This window comes from Epinephelus moara, chromosome 23 (genome assembly GCF_006386435.1).
Source record: "Epinephelus moara isolate mb chromosome 23, YSFRI_EMoa_1.0, whole genome shotgun sequence".
Classification (NCBI taxonomy): Eukaryota; Metazoa; Chordata; class Actinopteri; order Perciformes; family Serranidae; genus Epinephelus; species Epinephelus moara.
Genome location: NC_065528.1, coordinates 21,526,060 through 21,543,369, shown reverse-complemented (window position 1 = coordinate 21,543,369; position 17,310 = coordinate 21,526,060). Strand labels below are relative to the sequence as shown.

At 41.8% G+C, this 17,310-nt stretch overlaps 2 protein-coding genes across 2 annotated transcripts; one reads left to right on the top strand and one right to left on the bottom strand.

The window, feature by feature from the left end:
• Positions 1-1,008: 1,008 nt before the first annotated feature.
• Positions 1,009-6,914, top strand: mest (mesoderm specific transcript). Its single transcript, XM_050036169.1, has 12 exons — positions 1,009-1,153; positions 1,519-1,709; positions 1,962-2,041; positions 2,126-2,203; positions 2,295-2,431; positions 2,545-2,603; positions 2,885-2,925; positions 3,049-3,119; positions 3,214-3,315; positions 3,404-3,480; positions 4,432-4,495; positions 6,333-6,914. The coding sequence occupies exons 2-12, from the start codon at positions 1,556-1,558 to the stop codon at positions 6,448-6,450; spliced, it is 981 nt and encodes a 326-aa protein (XP_049892126.1). The 5' UTR covers positions 1,009-1,153; positions 1,519-1,555; the 3' UTR covers positions 6,451-6,914.
• A 66-nt stretch (positions 6,915-6,980) lies between these two features.
• Positions 6,981-16,945, bottom strand: copg2 (COPI coat complex subunit gamma 2). Its single transcript, XM_050036168.1, has 24 exons — positions 16,814-16,945; positions 16,163-16,215; positions 15,960-16,040; positions 15,769-15,840; positions 15,551-15,630; positions 15,144-15,219; positions 14,886-14,978; positions 14,655-14,741; positions 14,351-14,508; positions 13,571-13,704; positions 13,390-13,457; positions 12,971-13,159; positions 12,543-12,638; positions 12,184-12,427; positions 11,892-11,967; positions 10,633-10,736; positions 10,355-10,480; positions 10,173-10,241; positions 9,894-10,075; positions 9,629-9,758; positions 9,376-9,473; positions 8,677-8,815; positions 8,294-8,392; positions 6,981-7,372 (listed from the first exon to the last, which is right to left on the bottom strand). The coding sequence occupies exons 1-24, from the start codon at positions 16,848-16,850 to the stop codon at positions 7,242-7,244; spliced, it is 2,622 nt and encodes an 873-aa protein (XP_049892125.1). The 5' UTR covers positions 16,851-16,945; the 3' UTR covers positions 6,981-7,241.
• Positions 16,946-17,310: the final 365 nt, after the last annotated feature.

Genomic DNA, 17,310 nt, shown 5'->3' with positions numbered 1-17,310 from the left:
AAACAAAATTACCACAAAAAACAGAAAAAAATTACCCCAAAAAACAAAACAAAAAATACCACAAAAAACAGAAAACAAAATCACCACGAAAAACAGAAAAATAGAAAAATTACTCTGAAAAACAGAAAAAATTACTCAATAAAACAGATTTTTTTTTTTTATTTGTCAAGCGAATGCAATACGCTTCCGTACTGGACCTTTAAAACAAAAAGTCACCACTGTTTCATCTGTCAGTAGAAAAGTTATTAACTGTCCACTGCTCCTGAAAGTGTCGACTTTACACTTCTGTTCTGTGCCCATGTCTGCTACCTAGCGGGAAATGTCTGCTGTTAGGTAATTATTTGTTTGCTTGTGTACCATCTGATGATGAAACTACATGAGTACCGTCTGCATAGTTCCTATTTTTTTTGCATGTCTACAAACTGTAAGAGGTGAATGCAAAGTGATTTTGCATGATTAACCAATATTTTATGGTGGGCCACATATAGTGTATTTTAAACAGCAACTCGGGCTGTTTAAAATCGATCCACGGGCCACGATTGGCCCCCGAACCTGACTTGGGACTGATTTAAGTGGAAAAAAGAGAGTAAAAAAAAATCAGCAAAACTTATTTAAAATATTTAAAACTGTAATAATAATATAATAGATAATAAGAACTTGGGTTTTAAAAGTATTTAGTTAAAATAAAAAAGGAAAAAGGCTGTGAATCCCTGGCTACAGTAGGTTGCAGTTGCACATCCACACCAGCAGAGGGCGGCAGAGCCCCTGCTCGTCGCCCTTTAAACGAAGATTGTGTGTTGTTAAGATGAGTCACTCGGTCTCTGCTTCTTAACGGGTGAAGGGAACTACAACCAAATACGCTGATAGGTTTTCTCAGTTTGTGTGGATATATACAGGAAATGTTAAGATACGTCTTATATCGCTGATTAACGTTTGAGGAACTGAGGAAAATATGAGTATAATAATATAATATGTACGCGATATATTTTGTAGTTTCCTTGTGGGGAACCCGGAAGTAAGAACGGAGTGAGACGTTGTTACATTCCCGCTTCTTTGCTGACAGTGGGTCCTTTCCGCTCTGCAGGAATTTCTCCTGCAGTGATGAACTGAGCCCAGGGCGAAGGTCTGCCAACAGACAGGACTCCACATTTCTGTAAGTACCGCAGTCTGCTGCTGTGTCACCTTCATAACACACCTGTCACCTGTCGCAGAGGCAGAGTAACGGAGGGTTAAAGCTGTGTGCGGCCATCAGGAGCTGAAGTTTCCGCGTGTATCGCTCATTTTAAGCTAACTTACTGTGACATGTATCCTGATATGAGTGACGTGATCTCAGTCTGCGGGTTTATTTAACATGCTAATGTCAGGTTACCTCACACAGATGTACATTAGTTACTGTGTAGTCAGGTGTTGTTGGCAACAGTGTAGGTGGAGGCGGTGATGACGCCTCCACGCATGATCTCACCTGTGTGCAGCTAAATGGACCTGTGGTTTACTGTACCTGTTGTGTGCATGTGTCAGGAGGCAGGAATGAGACTCCCCCACCGCTGAGCTCAAGATGAGAGAGTGGTGGATCCATGTGGGTCTGATCTGCATCCCGCTGGTGGCCGTGTACCTGCACATCCCGCCCCCTCAGCTGTCACCTGCCCTGCAGAAGTGGCACAGTGCCGGGGAGGTGTTCAGCTTCAGAGGCAGGGACATCTTCTACAGAGGTAACACTGGAGCGTGGCACAGCCAGGAGCCACTGGTCAGCTGACCTGAGGGACCTGGGGGTAGAAGGGGTTAGGAGGTCTGCGATGTAGGATGGGGTCAAATTTTAGAGACCTAATTATACACCATCTTTGTTTTTCCTGTCACCACACACCTTCACACATCATCATTAATTCCAGCAGTCACATTTATACTGTGAGTAAAACATGCAGAATCTTATCATCCATGTATTTCTCTGTTCCTCCTCCAAACAGAATCCTATGGTGCTCTGGGGAGCTCTGACGTCGTCCTCCTGCTCCATGGCTTCCCCACCTCCAGCTTCGACTGGAACAAGGTGCCTACTGCACGCGCTCAGTAGCCAGTCACCACACCAACTATGCCAACCAGCCAGAGACTAAATTTGTGTTTGTCCGTACAGATCTGGGAGCCTCTCACTCAGCGCTTCCACCGAGTCATTGCACTGGACTTCCTGGGTTTCGGCTTCAGTGACAAACCTGTGAGTAAAACTTGTTTCTCATATCTCCTGCATGACGCTCTGTTCCGTCACGTACTGTTAACTCACATTCTCATGTGTCTGACCGTCCCAGCGACCCCACAAGTACTCCATCTTTGAGCAGGCCAGTGTGGTGGAGGCTCTGGTGGCTCACCTGGGTCTGAGCAACCAGCGAGTCAATCTGGTGTCTCATGACTACGGAGACACTGTGGCCCTGGAGCTGCTCTACAGGTGTGTGTGTGTGTGTGTGTGTGTGCCAGTGTATTCATGCAGATTGTAAGATGATGACTTGTTAACCACCCCTCCTTCTTTTTGTGTTTTTTCTCATCCTGCTCCTGAACCAGGAGTGACCAGAACCGCTCAGGTCACCTCAACTTTAACAGCCTGTGTCTTTCTAATGGAGGTACAGTGCACTCTGTTGTCTCTGCTCATTTACGCTCTTTCTTAAAGGGACAGTTCACCCAAAAATACAGTTTTCCTCTCACCTGTAGTGCTGTTTATCAGTCTAGATTGTTTTGGTGTGAGTTGCTGAGTGTTGGAGATATCACCCGTAGAGATGTCTGCCTTCTCTTGAATATAATGGAACTGCGCCAAAATACTTGAACTGGCACTCTAACTTTACCCAAATGTGATTTCTCTGTCAATGAAAGTCCCGCTCAGTGCTGACTCTTCTATCTCCAACAGGATTATTCCCAGAGACACATCACCCACGGCTGCTGCAGACAGTGAGTCACCTGTTCACTTCATCCCACTCTATAGCTTATGTGTAATTATGTAACGTAAGATAGAAGACGCTGAATTTGACTGTCCAGAATCTTACTGAGACATTTTTGTTTTGTCTCCAAAAGCTTCTGAAGGACTCCAGTTTCCTGGCTCCAGTTCTGACGCGGCTCACCAACTATATGATCTTCCAAAAAGGGTAAAAGAATCAGAGTTTTGTGTTGAACTGGGAGACTGAAATGTAATATGAATATACTTTTTTATTGTTGACACTGTTTTGTGTTGACTGGCAGGATTGGAGACGTGTTCGGTCCGTACACGCAGCCCACAGACGCTGAGTTCTGGGACATGTGGACGGGTATACGCTACAATGATGGCAACTTAGTGCTGGACAGGTGTGTGTGAGTGTGTCTATGTGTTCATGTTGTATCTTTGCTGCCATTCATCTTTGCTCACTCATTTTGTCTTCTCCGTCTCTCTCAGCATTCTGCAGTACATCAACCAGAGACTGAAACATAGAGAGCGATGGGTGGGCGCGCTCACCTCCACCTTCGTCCCACGTGAGTTCACAGTTGCTTCATTTTGATAAATCAGAGGGTGGGAGCTCTTTTGTTTCGGCCAAACACTTTAAGGTTTATTTACCCAGCAGTCGGCCGGAGAGCCGCTGATGCTAAGCTGCTTAGCCTGTGAGGAGAAGCCTCATAGTCCATCTGTGATCAGAGCTCAGAGGGGAGCTGGGGGTAGGGTTGTGTGTGTGCTACTGACACAGACATCATGTGCAGCTAAAGGCGTCAGCCGGGGTTTGTGAGCTGGTTCTTCTGAATCATTCTGTCGCTCAGTAAACATGTAAGATCGGACTGGTCCAAATCCATTTTTTTCCTCTCATGTGACATGTGGACACAGAAATACAAGTTCTTTCCAATCAGATCTTGGCCACTTACTATGTGGTCCTAAATCCAATACATATCTGATCTGTGAGAACGATGATTTCAAATTTCATGTGTGTTTTTCCCACACACCTATGGTTTTTCCTGTCATACTTAAATGCACAGGCACAGATCAATCACCATACAGTGTCAGAGCAGTCTGCTGCTCCAGTCGCCAGTCAATAGAGCTCGACTGCCAGACACTTTTGTTTTTGTTTACAGCTGTATATAACATTTGTACACATTATATTTAAAAATAGTATAAATATAAGAAGAAAAACATTTCAAAATATTAACAAAAACAAATAACTAAAAATACATTGATTTTTTTTATGCAAATATGATAAAATCATAAAAAAGGGATAGAAAATAGTAATAATTATTGTCCCCTCCATGTTATAATCACACAGATAAAGTACAGGTGCAAAATTTGCTTTACTAAGGACAAAGTCAGAGTATAGCATGTCGTCCAAAACCATGAAAAAAGTCAGAGTATAGCATGTCGTCCAAAACCATGAAAAAAAGTCATAGTATAGTATGTCGTCCCTCCCCTGTGACCCTCTCTCATGCCTCTTTGTCTTTCAGTGCACATGATCTACGGACCCATGGACCCAGTCAACCCTCATCCCCAGTTCATCCGCCTTTACCAGTGAGTGCCCCCGCCCTCTGACTCTTAAACTCTCGTTCAGATTATCTGTAGTACGCTCATCTCCTCACAGATCTCAGTTCAGCTCACCTGTTGAATGTGAATGAGGACACATTGTGGAGATAAGTGTAGCTTGACAGACAGTCTGAGCTCTTCTTATTATCTGCAGCTCTCTGTGGTTTGAGTTGAACAACATGCAGTCTGCACTCAGCTTGTTCAGCTTTGAAATTCGGACTTAATTGGAAAAATGTCTCACTTTGTAGAATTTAGTTCGTCTTTTTATTTATGTTGCTGTTACTAAAATGTCTTTCTAAATAGTATTTAGTTTTATTTTGGTAATTATTTCAGGATTTTTGTTTATTTAGTTAATTTCTTAATTGTTTACATAAAAAAAAAAATTAGGCCCATCAGACCTCCTCACTGTTAAATAGATGTTCCGATATAGCATTAGTATGAAGGAGGTGGTGGTGTAGGGGTAAAGGAAGGGGCTAGACTCTGAAAGGTGCAGGGTTCAAGGCCTGCTAGAGACTGAGGTGGTGTTTTGGGAAAAAAACGGCAATTTTTGCTTAAAAATGGAAAAAAAAATACCCCAAATGTCCTTACTTTGTTCCTGTCTTACCCTGAGGCTGCATCTGTGTTTCCTTCCACTGTCTCTTTACCCATGTCTTCCATGCCACCTGGCTGGCTTTGGGAATCTCTTTGTAGGGTAGCTCATTGTTTTCACCATCTTTCAGCAGTCTTATGTACATTGGGAATTTCTTTGTAGGGTAGCTCATTGTTTTCACCATCTTTCAGGAGTCTTGCGTACATTGGGAATCTCTTTCATTTCTTCCCGAGTCCTTCCTCTGAGACTCAGTTCACTATTTCCACCATCTTTCGGAATTTTCCTCACTTACTGGGGATCTTGTTCATTTCTAAGTCTTTTCTCTGACACTTAGTCTTGTACCATCAACCTCGTGCATGAGAGGCATGTGTTTCTCTGCTTCGCCATCTTTCGCTCCTGGTACTTTTCAGGTTTGTTTCATAAATGCTTCTGGAAGCGTGTGTGCAGACAAACTGAAAGAAAAGTTTGAGCTGGGATTGAACCAGGTATCTTAAGATCCATATGCTAGTGACATGTCCTCTTGGCTATAGGGGAGATACTTTGAGAGATGTGGTTTGTTCAATACTACCACTTGACCATGGTGGAGACGGAGATATAGATTCAGTTTGTCCTCATGATTGCAGGAGGAGTCCAAGAGGACAAACTGAAAAAGTAGTTTCTGATTGGTTTCAAACCACTAACCTTTGGCATGACAGGCCAGTAACATTTCCACTGAGCTATGGTGGAGACCTTGGAAGTGATCCAGTTTGATGTGATCAATGCAGCAGGACGCATCTGAACTGAAAAACTAGTTTCCAGCTGGATTCGAACCAAAAATCTTTGTAACCATGCACCAGTAAAATTACCTCTAGGCCATGATAGAAACACTGTGTAGAGACCAAATTATCTTTGTTACATAGACTCATGTAGTCAGAAATATTAAATATTTGGTTTAAATTTGATGTTGTCTACATGCATGAATGAAACTAATGCTGCAGTACACAAATTTGTGTCAAGAACTGTTCGTATCCATTACAGAAAAATGGTGGTATCTGTATTTGTAATATATATATTTCAAGACGTGGCAGTAGAGACGAAGAAATTTAACGGTTTACCTGCAACAAAGTTCCCAACCTGGATTTGAACCCTTGATCCTGTGGTTTATAGTCAATATGTTAAACCATTAGGCTATTCATTTTGTGTGCCAATGGCTCAAAATACCCCTATTTATCTCCAACATGTCTCTCATTCCTTCAGGCAGCTGGTCCAGAGGTCAACAGTCACCATCTTGGACGAACACATCAGTCACTACCCTCAGCTTGAAGATCCCACCGGCTTCCTCAATGCATATTTCAACTTTATCCACTCCTTCTGATAGGATGCCAAACGCCATGTGTTCATGAAGTAATTCAGACCCTCAACGAGCTGCTCTGTAGTTTTGCAACTCTTATTCAAAGTGATAAATGGTCACATGCGGTGCAAAGACCTTTCAGGAGCCAAGCTGTATCAGTGTGAGATGTTAATCACAGGTGATGGGCTCATTTACCAGCATCAATCCCTAAAATGTCAAGTACTAACAGCAGACATCAAATGTGAGTTAGAAACATGATTAATTGTGTTTAATGCAACTTGATCTGAAGGTGACAGTGTTAATTTATGGAGCCTCTGTCAGCATGAGAGTTTCGTTTGGGTGTGTGATTATTGAACTTTTCTGTGGGATGCTGTTTTGGTTCCCTCCGTTTCTGTTCTCAGAGTTCTGCGATCAGCTGCATTCTGAATGAATTTTGATATGATTTTCTACATTTCTCTTGATGTCAATGAAAAAACCTTAATGTCAGCTTTTCTTCAAATAAAACTAGTTTTGTAAAAAAAAAAAAAAAGTGTCTGAATGAATGAAACTTGATGTACTTTGACAGAATTTATTGAAGAATTAACAGAATATTGCTGCTGCAAAGAAAACATAAGGACCAGCGGACAGTAAAAAGAACAAGTGAAGAAGTAACAAACATTTACGCTATCTTCAGGTTGATGATGTCAGCATGATAAACACGATATCATTATACATAAATTTTTAGAGCGATGGAAAATAAGTCACGTTTGGACAGTTTGTCGTGCAGAGATAAAAGGTCTGTGTTTGCGTTGGCACGAAGCTGTGCCGCGAGGGCTTTAGCCCACGGAGGCCAGGATGACGTCGACGACCGTCTCTTCACCGCTGCGAACCGTCACCTGCATGGTGACGCCGTCAGCCAGTGCCAGGCGAGCACGAACCAGCACGTCATGACCTCCACGAAACACACCTGAGAGGGAAGAGGAAGTATGGAGGATCAATACATTTGTATACGGAAATATATTAATAAATACAGAAATAAATACAATACAAAACTGCTGACATAAATATGTAAATGAGTGGATAAATAAAAAAATAAATGCTGAGATTAGAACCTCCAACCTTATTATCATACAGATACAGAAATAAATAAATAATTTAAGATGGAACATGTGTCCTGTCAAAATAGCACATTCTCATTATTTATGTATTAACATTTAATTAATGTTAATTAATTCACATTTATTTCAACATTTATTCTTTTGTTTATTAATTCGCATTTCTTTATGCCTGTAGTTATTCATACATTTCTTATTTCCATATTTATTCATAAATTTATTTATTTCCATGGTACAGTATGTCGCAAAAAAGTCATAGTATATAGTATGTCGTAAAAAAGACATAGTATAGTATGTCGTAAAAAAAGACATAGAATAGTATGTCGTAAAAAAGTCATAGTATAGCATGTCACAAAAAAGACATAGTATAGTATGTCGTAAAAAAGACAGTATAGCATGTCGCAAAAAAGACATAGTATAGCATGTCGTAAAAAAGACAGAATAGTATGTTGTAAAAAAGACAGAATAGTATGTCGTAAAAAACATAGAATAGTATGTCGTAAAAAAGACGTAGTATAGTATGTCGTAAAAAAGACAATGTATAGTATGTCGTAAAAAAAAGTCATAGCATAGTGTGTCTGTTAATCTAAATTAAATCTGCTGTTTGTATTTATGGCATCTGGTGTCCAAAAGTATCTCATTGTCACACTATAGATAACTTTATCTTGCCTACAGGCTACATCTAAAGTGATTATATTTTTAAGAGAACATTTTGTACGAGAAAAAAAGAGACCCTAACAGTGATCAGAACCATCCTGACATCCAACACCCACCAGCGAGGAAGAGGACATGTGAATTCTTGTTTTCGGGAACTTTGTCAGAGCGCTCACATGGCTGCATTCCCAGGAAGCTGATGATGTTACCCACCGCCTCTGTACAAGAAAACACACAGATGAGTCACACAACATACTGGGTGTCACTTACTGCAAAAGCTTCAAGGACAGTGCTGGAGATGTTTCCATACTACTTGGTACTGGATTATTTTAATCATTACTTTAAAGGTATTAAGTACCAATAACCAGCCCTTTTAATGAATGCTGAAAATTCAGTCCAACTCACAAAAAAATTGCATCTACTTGAAGATCTGAACTTCTGTACCCGACCTCTGAATTTTGAATAAGTGCATTAATGATTTCAGCCTTAATTTTGTACTTACCGTCTAGAGTCCGCACAGACGCCAGGGCAAAAGTCTCCTCCTTCTCGAATTCATCTCCCACTTCCTCCCACGCTGCGCCAAAGTTTGGTTTCAAAACCTTCTGGATGTGATCTGCAACCGTCACCTCCAGATCCTCCAGCTACAGAGGAGCAGTGCACATGAGGACAAGAGACACAAGAAAAATAGAAGGATGAGTTGGTGGTAGAGGAAAAGATCAGCCAGATCATATGTAGACAAGAGGGTGGATCTGACCGAGAAACGAGGACACTGCCGTGGTAGCAACTTGTCAGTGACATAGTGGTCACACCCTAAAGCATTCCCTGCTTTATTTATGTCTATTTTACTCTAAATGGGACTACAATTTACAAAATGATCATTGTGCTGTATTAAAGAAGACTTGAAACTAGCAGTTGAGACCATGACCTCATTAGGAAAATGTTAACTTAGATAACAAAATCAAGTGAGAGGTAAGGTCATTTTCCAATAGACTTGTATACAATCAGATGTCATTTTACAACCAGTAGAGTCACCCCCTGCTGTCCTTTAGAGAGACTGCAGGTTTAAGGCGCTTCAACACTGGCTTCACTTTTGAGACCTGGAAGCTACATCCACTTTTTTATACAGTCTGTGACGAAAATACATGAAATAAAGCTCATTCTCTTTGTTTTGATATTTTGTGAATGTGCTGTGATTACATACCACGTATTCATCATCATAACCGTCATCGTCAGGCTCTCCGGTGTTGGGGTCGCAGTCTCTGACCAGGTACTTCATAGTACAACTGAACGTACAAGACACTGTGGACACATGGGACACATCGTAAATCTTCTTATACACAGTCAATGTTGGACGTTGTACATGGAGTTGTGTTTGCACTTTTGGCTGCTGAATGACTACGTGTAACCTGTTTTGATCATATTGTTTTTTTAGAGAAATGTCCTGGTGTTCATACCAGCAGTGGGGTCGTCATCGGGCAGGCGGACCAGAGTGTAGCAGGAACCAGGCTGACTGTAGGGGAGGCTGGGGGCCGGGACGTAGTGTATCACCTCGTACGATTCTGATGGCTCCATCTGCACTAAGACCTGACGTACAGAGCAACACATTCATATTAACAACTGTTCCCTACTACCGCCATGTCTGAAAACCTGAACCTCAATAGTCTAAATAAAGAACAAGAGAAAACATATGACTAAAATGATCATGAACCAAGCTGGTACCTTCTGCAGGAGCTGGTCGTTCAGAGTGTTTGTGCAGTCGAACTGGAACACCATGTGCCTGGCGAAAGTGTGTTTGACGCAGCGCACCACATATTCTGTCTCAGCCTCCGTCAGCTGCACCGGCTCGGAGGACTTGAAGAGTGGGCCGAGACCCTGGAACTCTGGGATGGCCGCCAGTTGTTCTGTGAAACAGACGAAAAGCAGAGACAGATTAAAACAAAGACAGGAAACAGACACACTGTGATGTTCTGTAATCCAGTGACCGACATGTAATCTTACCCTGATAAATGTCCTGGCGTGACGGGGCCAACTTCTCTGGCAGTTTGCTGGTGGCCACAGGGGCGATTTCTGTGAGGAAGAAATGACGGAACATTAACAGACGCTCCGACACTATCCGATTCCTGACTGTGATCGTTTCTCAGCTGAGTACAAAAGGTTAGTAAATAGCTGTGTGTTTGTACCGGTTTTCTGTTCTGTGATAGGAGTGGTGGCCAGAGGGACGCTCTTCATGTCGAACGGTTTCTCCGAGGGCTCCAGAGTGTACTGGTGGAGAGACTTCTCCAGGCCCGGGATGGAGACAGACAGACCTGAGAGCAACACAGAGAAGAAAAGACGTTAACATTTTTGTTTGCTAAGAGCGTGGCGCACTTAAATATATTTCGACCAGCAGCCACCATGAGCTACATTCACTCATCAAAATCCCTAACAGTGTATCCTGAGTGTGTGTGTGTGTCCTTACCGTTAAAGATGTAGGCAGCATTCAGAGCCTTCTGCTTCTGCTGCAGCACGTTCATGTAGAAAGTAGCTCTGTCTCGCACTTCATCATCACTGTCCATCATGCACCTGTGAGAGCAGACACCAGAGTTAAAACAAAACAAACAAAACTGTATAGTACAAGGCAGGTGTGGGCGACTATCTTCCATGAGGAACCACATGAGAAGTTTATCAGGTGACTGCGGGTCAGAAAGAAATGTGATTAGAGTGCGTATTAGCAATTCTTCAGATTTACTCGTCCTCTCACTGGGTGACATGTTATTAAAGTTTTAGCACGTTTAGACACGAAGTGACAGTTCAAACTGTAATCTTTATACACAGCGATTTGCTCCTTGCAGTTTGAACAAACAGCTTTACCGGGGACTTGAGATCAAAAATACTTTGGAGTCCATGTCTTTATAAATATAATACATTCAATGTCAAACTTTTGATTTGTAACATAAATCTTTCCCATTCTCTGTTGTACAATATAGTTGCTACACACAAAAGATCTCTCACGGTTGATGTACTGATGGAGTCGACTGCGCTGGCTGTGATGTTTAGCATTATACTTTTTAACCACAAGATGTCAGTGTTGGACTGTGACCACCAGTAGAAACAAAAATCTTAAAACTCCTAATATTGTTATAGAAGTGTGATGTATATGGCACCCCGGCAATGCATGTAGATGTCTTTGAGCTAATAAATTGCTAATACAGTTATGCAATTCTACTGTTGGTCGCCATTTTGGATTGCCATGTGATGGAATTGTAAGCTAACTATTTTGGGTGTCAGGACGCCTTACTAAATGCTACGCATACAGGATACAGGTTGCAATGATGGTAGCAGCAACAGTAGAAGAACAATGTAAACCACATGGATGTAGAGCATCGAGTAAATAAACAGAGTATATTATAAAAGACACAGTTCACTATCATTGCCAGTGAACACAACACTGAACCATTCCAGATGAATGGTTTAACGGCAAGCAAAATTATTATTATTAATTGTTTTTATCAGATTTTAAGCACAATATTTCTCAGTGCCCACAATGGCCTTGTCGACGACATGGAACCTTTCACTCGGCCAGATCTGGCCAGTGGGTCGTAATTTGCCCATGTCAGGTATAAAGTCTATACTACATTAAAGAAGTCTATCACCAATTGATGTTTACTTTGTATTTTTGACAACAAAATGAAATTCTTTTACACAAGAAAAAAATGAACAAATAAAGTTAATAAATACCTCTGCATGAGAACCAGGACACTCGGCAGCAGGTCGTCATTCTGAGCTCCAAACTTGGCCAAAGCGCTGACTGCAGCTGAGGGTGGAAGAGGACACAAAGGTTTCAGTTTGTCATATAATGCTACAAACAGCTTGAACATTAATCAATAAACTGGATGTCACGTAGGTACACTGACATAGAAATGTAGATGTTATAGGTCAGCCTGTGGAGTCGTTTAAGTTTGAGACGACACAAGTGACATTAATAAAAATGTACTGTTTGAGATTCACACAATGTCCCGCTCCGTCTCACCTGCTCGAACAGCCTCGCTCTCCAGCACCACTCGGTTGAAGATGAAGCGGATGTACTTGGAGGGTTGGGGGGTGCGTGGGCCCTCTTTGCCCAGCAGGTGCAGGATCTTTGTGGCTAGCACCGTGTGCTCACAGTCCTCAATGAACTCGCACAGGTGGGCCAAGCCTGTCTCTTTGCTCTCTGGGTTCTCCTCGATGATGCTGATGATGCAGTCTACGATGGCCCGCTTGTACTCGAAACCACCCTGCAGGGAGAGGAGACATGTTGACCGACAGTCTACAACACTGATAAGGAAGCTCCTATGTAAAGGAACGTCCAAAGTGTGAAGAAGGTCTGTTGTCTGCTTATAATCAACTTACATCATCTCTGAGCATGTTGGACAAGAAGTTCATCATGACGCTGTGCTTCCTGGGATACTTCTGGCACAGAGCGCTGATGGCCTGCACCACCACCACCTGCAGTAAACAAGCATCAGCAACAGATTTAGGTCAACAAAATAACAGAACACAAATGACAGGATTTAAAAGCAGTGAATCTCATATTAGAAATTAATCTTTTGGATGAGCTGAAATCCTGGGTGACAAAAAAAAAAAAACACACTACACAATGAAACACTCTCACACTACTAAATTACAGATAACAGTTCAGAGGATTTTTTTACGTCCTATATGTTGATTAAATATGACCTCCCTGCTCATTATAACACCTGAACGTATGGATGTATGGATTTAATTTTGCTGTGTTACAGAATAAAGAATAAAAACTAAACAATCACAAAGTTTCTGACCTTGAACTCGTCTGAGATCTCGGAAACGAACGAGGAGATCTGTTTCATGAGTCGGTCCACGCTGCTCTCACTGCCGGTCTTGAGCAGAGTGGTGATAGCCAGTGTGGCGATGCTGCGGTTCGAGTCAGTGATCAGGTTCTCCAGATCCAAGTTGCAGGCAGTCACGGCTGATGGATGCTTCATGGCCACCTGGTGGACACAAAGGAAATGACAGTGCAGTTCTTAGTGTTACACTCTGTTTTAATCCAACATTTAAGTATAAACAGTGTGTTGTCAAGACAGATAAATAGTTTATGCTGCCTTTATACATACACAATTTCTGAATAGCTCAGCAATATGACAAACGTTTGGCTAATCAAAGTGATCTTAAACACAATTAAACAAGCCATGATGAGGAGGAACAGGGAGAGAAGTTGTACCTTGTTGAGGGTCCTGACTGCAGCGTATCTCAGGGCTGCTTTGGGAGAGCTGCAGAAGAGTTGCAGCACTGCAGGAAGACAAATACACTTACAATGAGACTCAACAACACATTTTTTTTTCAGTTGACAAAACAGATAGAAATTAAAACTGACATGAATGAGGTGTGAGTAAACGACTGACCAGACACAGCAGGGGCCAGCTCCCGGGCGGTACAGTTGGGCATGTGGACAATGGCAGAAGCAGCCTCATACACCACCATCTCGTTCTTGTTCCTCAGGCAGCTCTCGATGAAGTCGAACAGGGGGCTGTCGTGACTGAAAACAAAGACAGAACACACCGCTGTAAACAATCTGACAAAACATCGATTCTGCACTTTGAGCCATGTATTAGGGCTGGGAGATTAATTCGATTTTATTTTCAACACGGTCAACAAGTTTATTGTGCCACATTCCGTTTCCCGCTGTCGATGCTGTCATTTTGTCCAACTTGGCAGCTTTCTCGCTAGATTAAGAAACTTTTCAGACCCTTATTTCTAAAAAGCGACTCACGAAATAAACAGTTTATTCAGACCATCAGGGAGAAAGCAAGAAATATATTCACGTGTGTTACATTGTAAGTTATTCCCATGCATGCTGCTCAGAGTAACAGTCTACAGCTCTTCTGCAAACAGCAGGGAGTCTGCAGAAGCAGGGTGGGAGTTTTGGGCACAGCGTCACCTACGTCACCTAATTTATTGCAAAATCAAGGCGTCTGTAACTGCATGATCTTAATACTGACCTTAATAATTGTGATTGTGATTTTTGCCAAAATCAAACAGCCCTACCATGTATTTACTCTGACTCAGAGATACCGTAGATAACAGCAAATAATTTATCAGTGGGAAACCAGCTGCACTATGCAAGTACCCAGACGTCCTTGTGTGTCTCCACTTGAGCATGAGATAGCTGCAGGTCTACTCACCCTCCTTCTGTCTCGTCCAGCAGTTTGCTGGCGATCCTGATGAGCATGCAGTAGGCAAAGGGAGACTTGAGACCAGACTTGGTGAACTTGTTGAGCATCTTGGTGACAGCAAGACGGTCGTTCTTCCTGAGGTGATACAACAGGCCCAGGGCATGGTACTGGAAGACAAGACACACACAAACAGCAGCTTTTAAAACTGAACTCCATCAAAAACTTTTAAACAAGTCAGTTTAATATAATTTTTCCTATACACACAATACATGATTCACAATACCAAGACCTTATGCGTGTCTGTGCTACCCACCTGGACCATGATGTTGTCACTGGAAGCAGCCTCCTGAGCTTCATTCACCCAGCGCTTCACCACATCGTAGCTCATCTTCACCATATGCTAAACACACACAAAAAGATAGGACTTTATTACCCACCAGCAGAAGCATGAACTACTGTGAGAATTAAATCTGAAATCAGACCAAATTCATAAAATTCTTTCAGGATTGATATGTAAAATATGTTGGGGTTTTTTTTTTTTTACCAGAGAGGAGACCAGGGCTGAGCTGGACACACTGGGCACCTTGTCAACAATAGCCTGCTTCATGTATCTCTCAATGGCCTGCAGCATGGTGGTCTGTGGAGGAGACAAAGAAAATTCAACAAACAGTGCTTCAGTTTCTTAATTATAAGAATGAAATAACATGAACAGGATGTTTTCTTTCTTGCAGAAGATGACAGGGTAAATGAAGAGATGAGGAGACTGAAGACAAGGAGGAAAATAAAATGAAGTAGCACTCACATCTGTAATCCTGCAGAGGGCTCTGATAGCAGGTCCGCGGTATACATCCTCCTTCCCTGTCATGTCTTTGGTCAGGCTGTAAAATATCACACAAGTAATAATTACAGTGACTTTAAAGAAATTGGAACACATTGCACATTTACAAAGAGCTGTTCTCCTCTGTTAAAATTTGAATAGGCAAACAGACCGTGTCTATTTACCAGATTTCATGACAACATTTTAAAAGAAGACAAATATTTGTACATCTACATCTGTCACTTTATGTATCCTGGTGTTACTGGATGATAAGAGTTGTGTTAAAACAACAGATGTAAACAAACTCTGGACAGAGGTTTTCAGAAGTTCTTTCATTCAACCAAGAAAATTCACTTCCTCCAGCAGTGATCCTCAAAGGTCATGGTACAAACCTGCTAGTGACAATGATGACATCCTCAGAGATGTTGGCCATCTCTTTGATGGTCAGGTAGCACATCCTCCTCAGGGTTTGCTGAGAGAAAAAGAAATATGATAAATTTACTTTATTTGTATATGAACACTACAGACTGATGCTGTGTGTCTTGAGTTAAAACTGAATGTAAGCACATATCTAAGTATCTAATCCATTAACTAATGAATGATATCTTACATCATTGGACTGAAAGAGCCTGGTCATCGCAAAGAAGGCCTCCGTAGCCTCTGTGGTCCCAAAGTGCTCTCCCTTTAAAAACAAGAACATGGGGATTAGTGAGACTTAAGATGTTAGGGTGGGCGGACAGACACCAACCTAATATGCAACAATAAAAAGCTGCTTTACATTTCTGTCAAACAACTTTTTACCTGGTTGAGGAGGTAGATAATCTTGGTGAGGATGTGGAGGCATCTTCTTGGGTTGATGGGGGTCTCATTGAAGATGCGAGCCTGTGAACAAGAAGGGACATATTGTTTAATTTCAGTGGTCAAGTTGTTGTTTCTTTAGCTGATAAATTTGGCTTTACACAAGAGCAGAATATGTTGTAAACAATATGAGGTGCAGACTTTACCTCCTGCAACACGGCACTCTTCTCCAGATGCTGGAAAGGGTTGGACCCACTTCCTAAATGTCAGAACAGTGCAGTCAGACATCTGTGCAGTTAAACCTTGTTGTATTAATTCACTAAACTTCATTCAAAGCTAGCATAAGGGAAGGACGCAGAGTTGTCGCCAGCTTATGCTACACTACATGCAGTAAATAGAAATGGATAGAGAACTTAAAAACAAATAAACACTTGCAGACAGATCGTAAATCGAAGCATCACTGCAGCATGTTTCATCCAGCTATATTGTGAGCTAATGTTCAGAGAGGACACGTCTATTGAGGAGCAAAGCTAACTTCACCCAGCTGACACTGCCGAGCTCGCAATGCTAATGCTAAACTGGGGCTCACTCAGGGCTGCTGTTACTGTACCATAAAAAAATAGTGGCAACATTTTTTAATGCCACTGCAAATCTGTTTATAGTTAACCTTCAGGACATGCTAAATATAATTTACTTTTCAGCCCATGATTAACAGACAGGTCAATTCACCCTGTTACAGTAAGCTAGCCGGCTAACCGTAACAGGCTAACGTTAGCTTCAAAACGTCTGTCAGCCCAGACGTAATTTTCATATTTCAAACGCTGTCACTTTTTAAAATAATAACTCTGCAGTCTTACCGGACTCCTCGTCCTTCTTGTCAAACTTTTTAATCATTATGTCGGAATAAAGCTGTCGGACGAGAGTAGGAGATGCTCTCAGCCTCGGTCATAAGCAAAGCTACTTCCACGTAGCCAAAATGAAAACTCACTTCCGGTTGAAACGTCCACGTCAACGGAAGGTACGTCAGAGCAGCTCTGCGTCATGGCCGGAAGGGGGCGCTGCTACCTCCAGTTTCTATTATGCTAGATTTATTTATACACATTTTCGGTATTAGAATTTCTTATAATTATGAAAACATTACTTAATGCTATTATAAAAAATAAGCGAAAATAGGCCGTTAAATTGAGGTTTTTTTTGGTGCCCAATATCCCAACTTAAATACACACAAAAAAAAATATACAAACCTTGAATTTATTTGGAAATAATTTTTCAGGACTTAGAACTTAGAACTAAAGTTTTACTTTCCCTCTTACTGTCCACTCACTGTGCTTTGTGTGCCCTGTCGCATTTAATT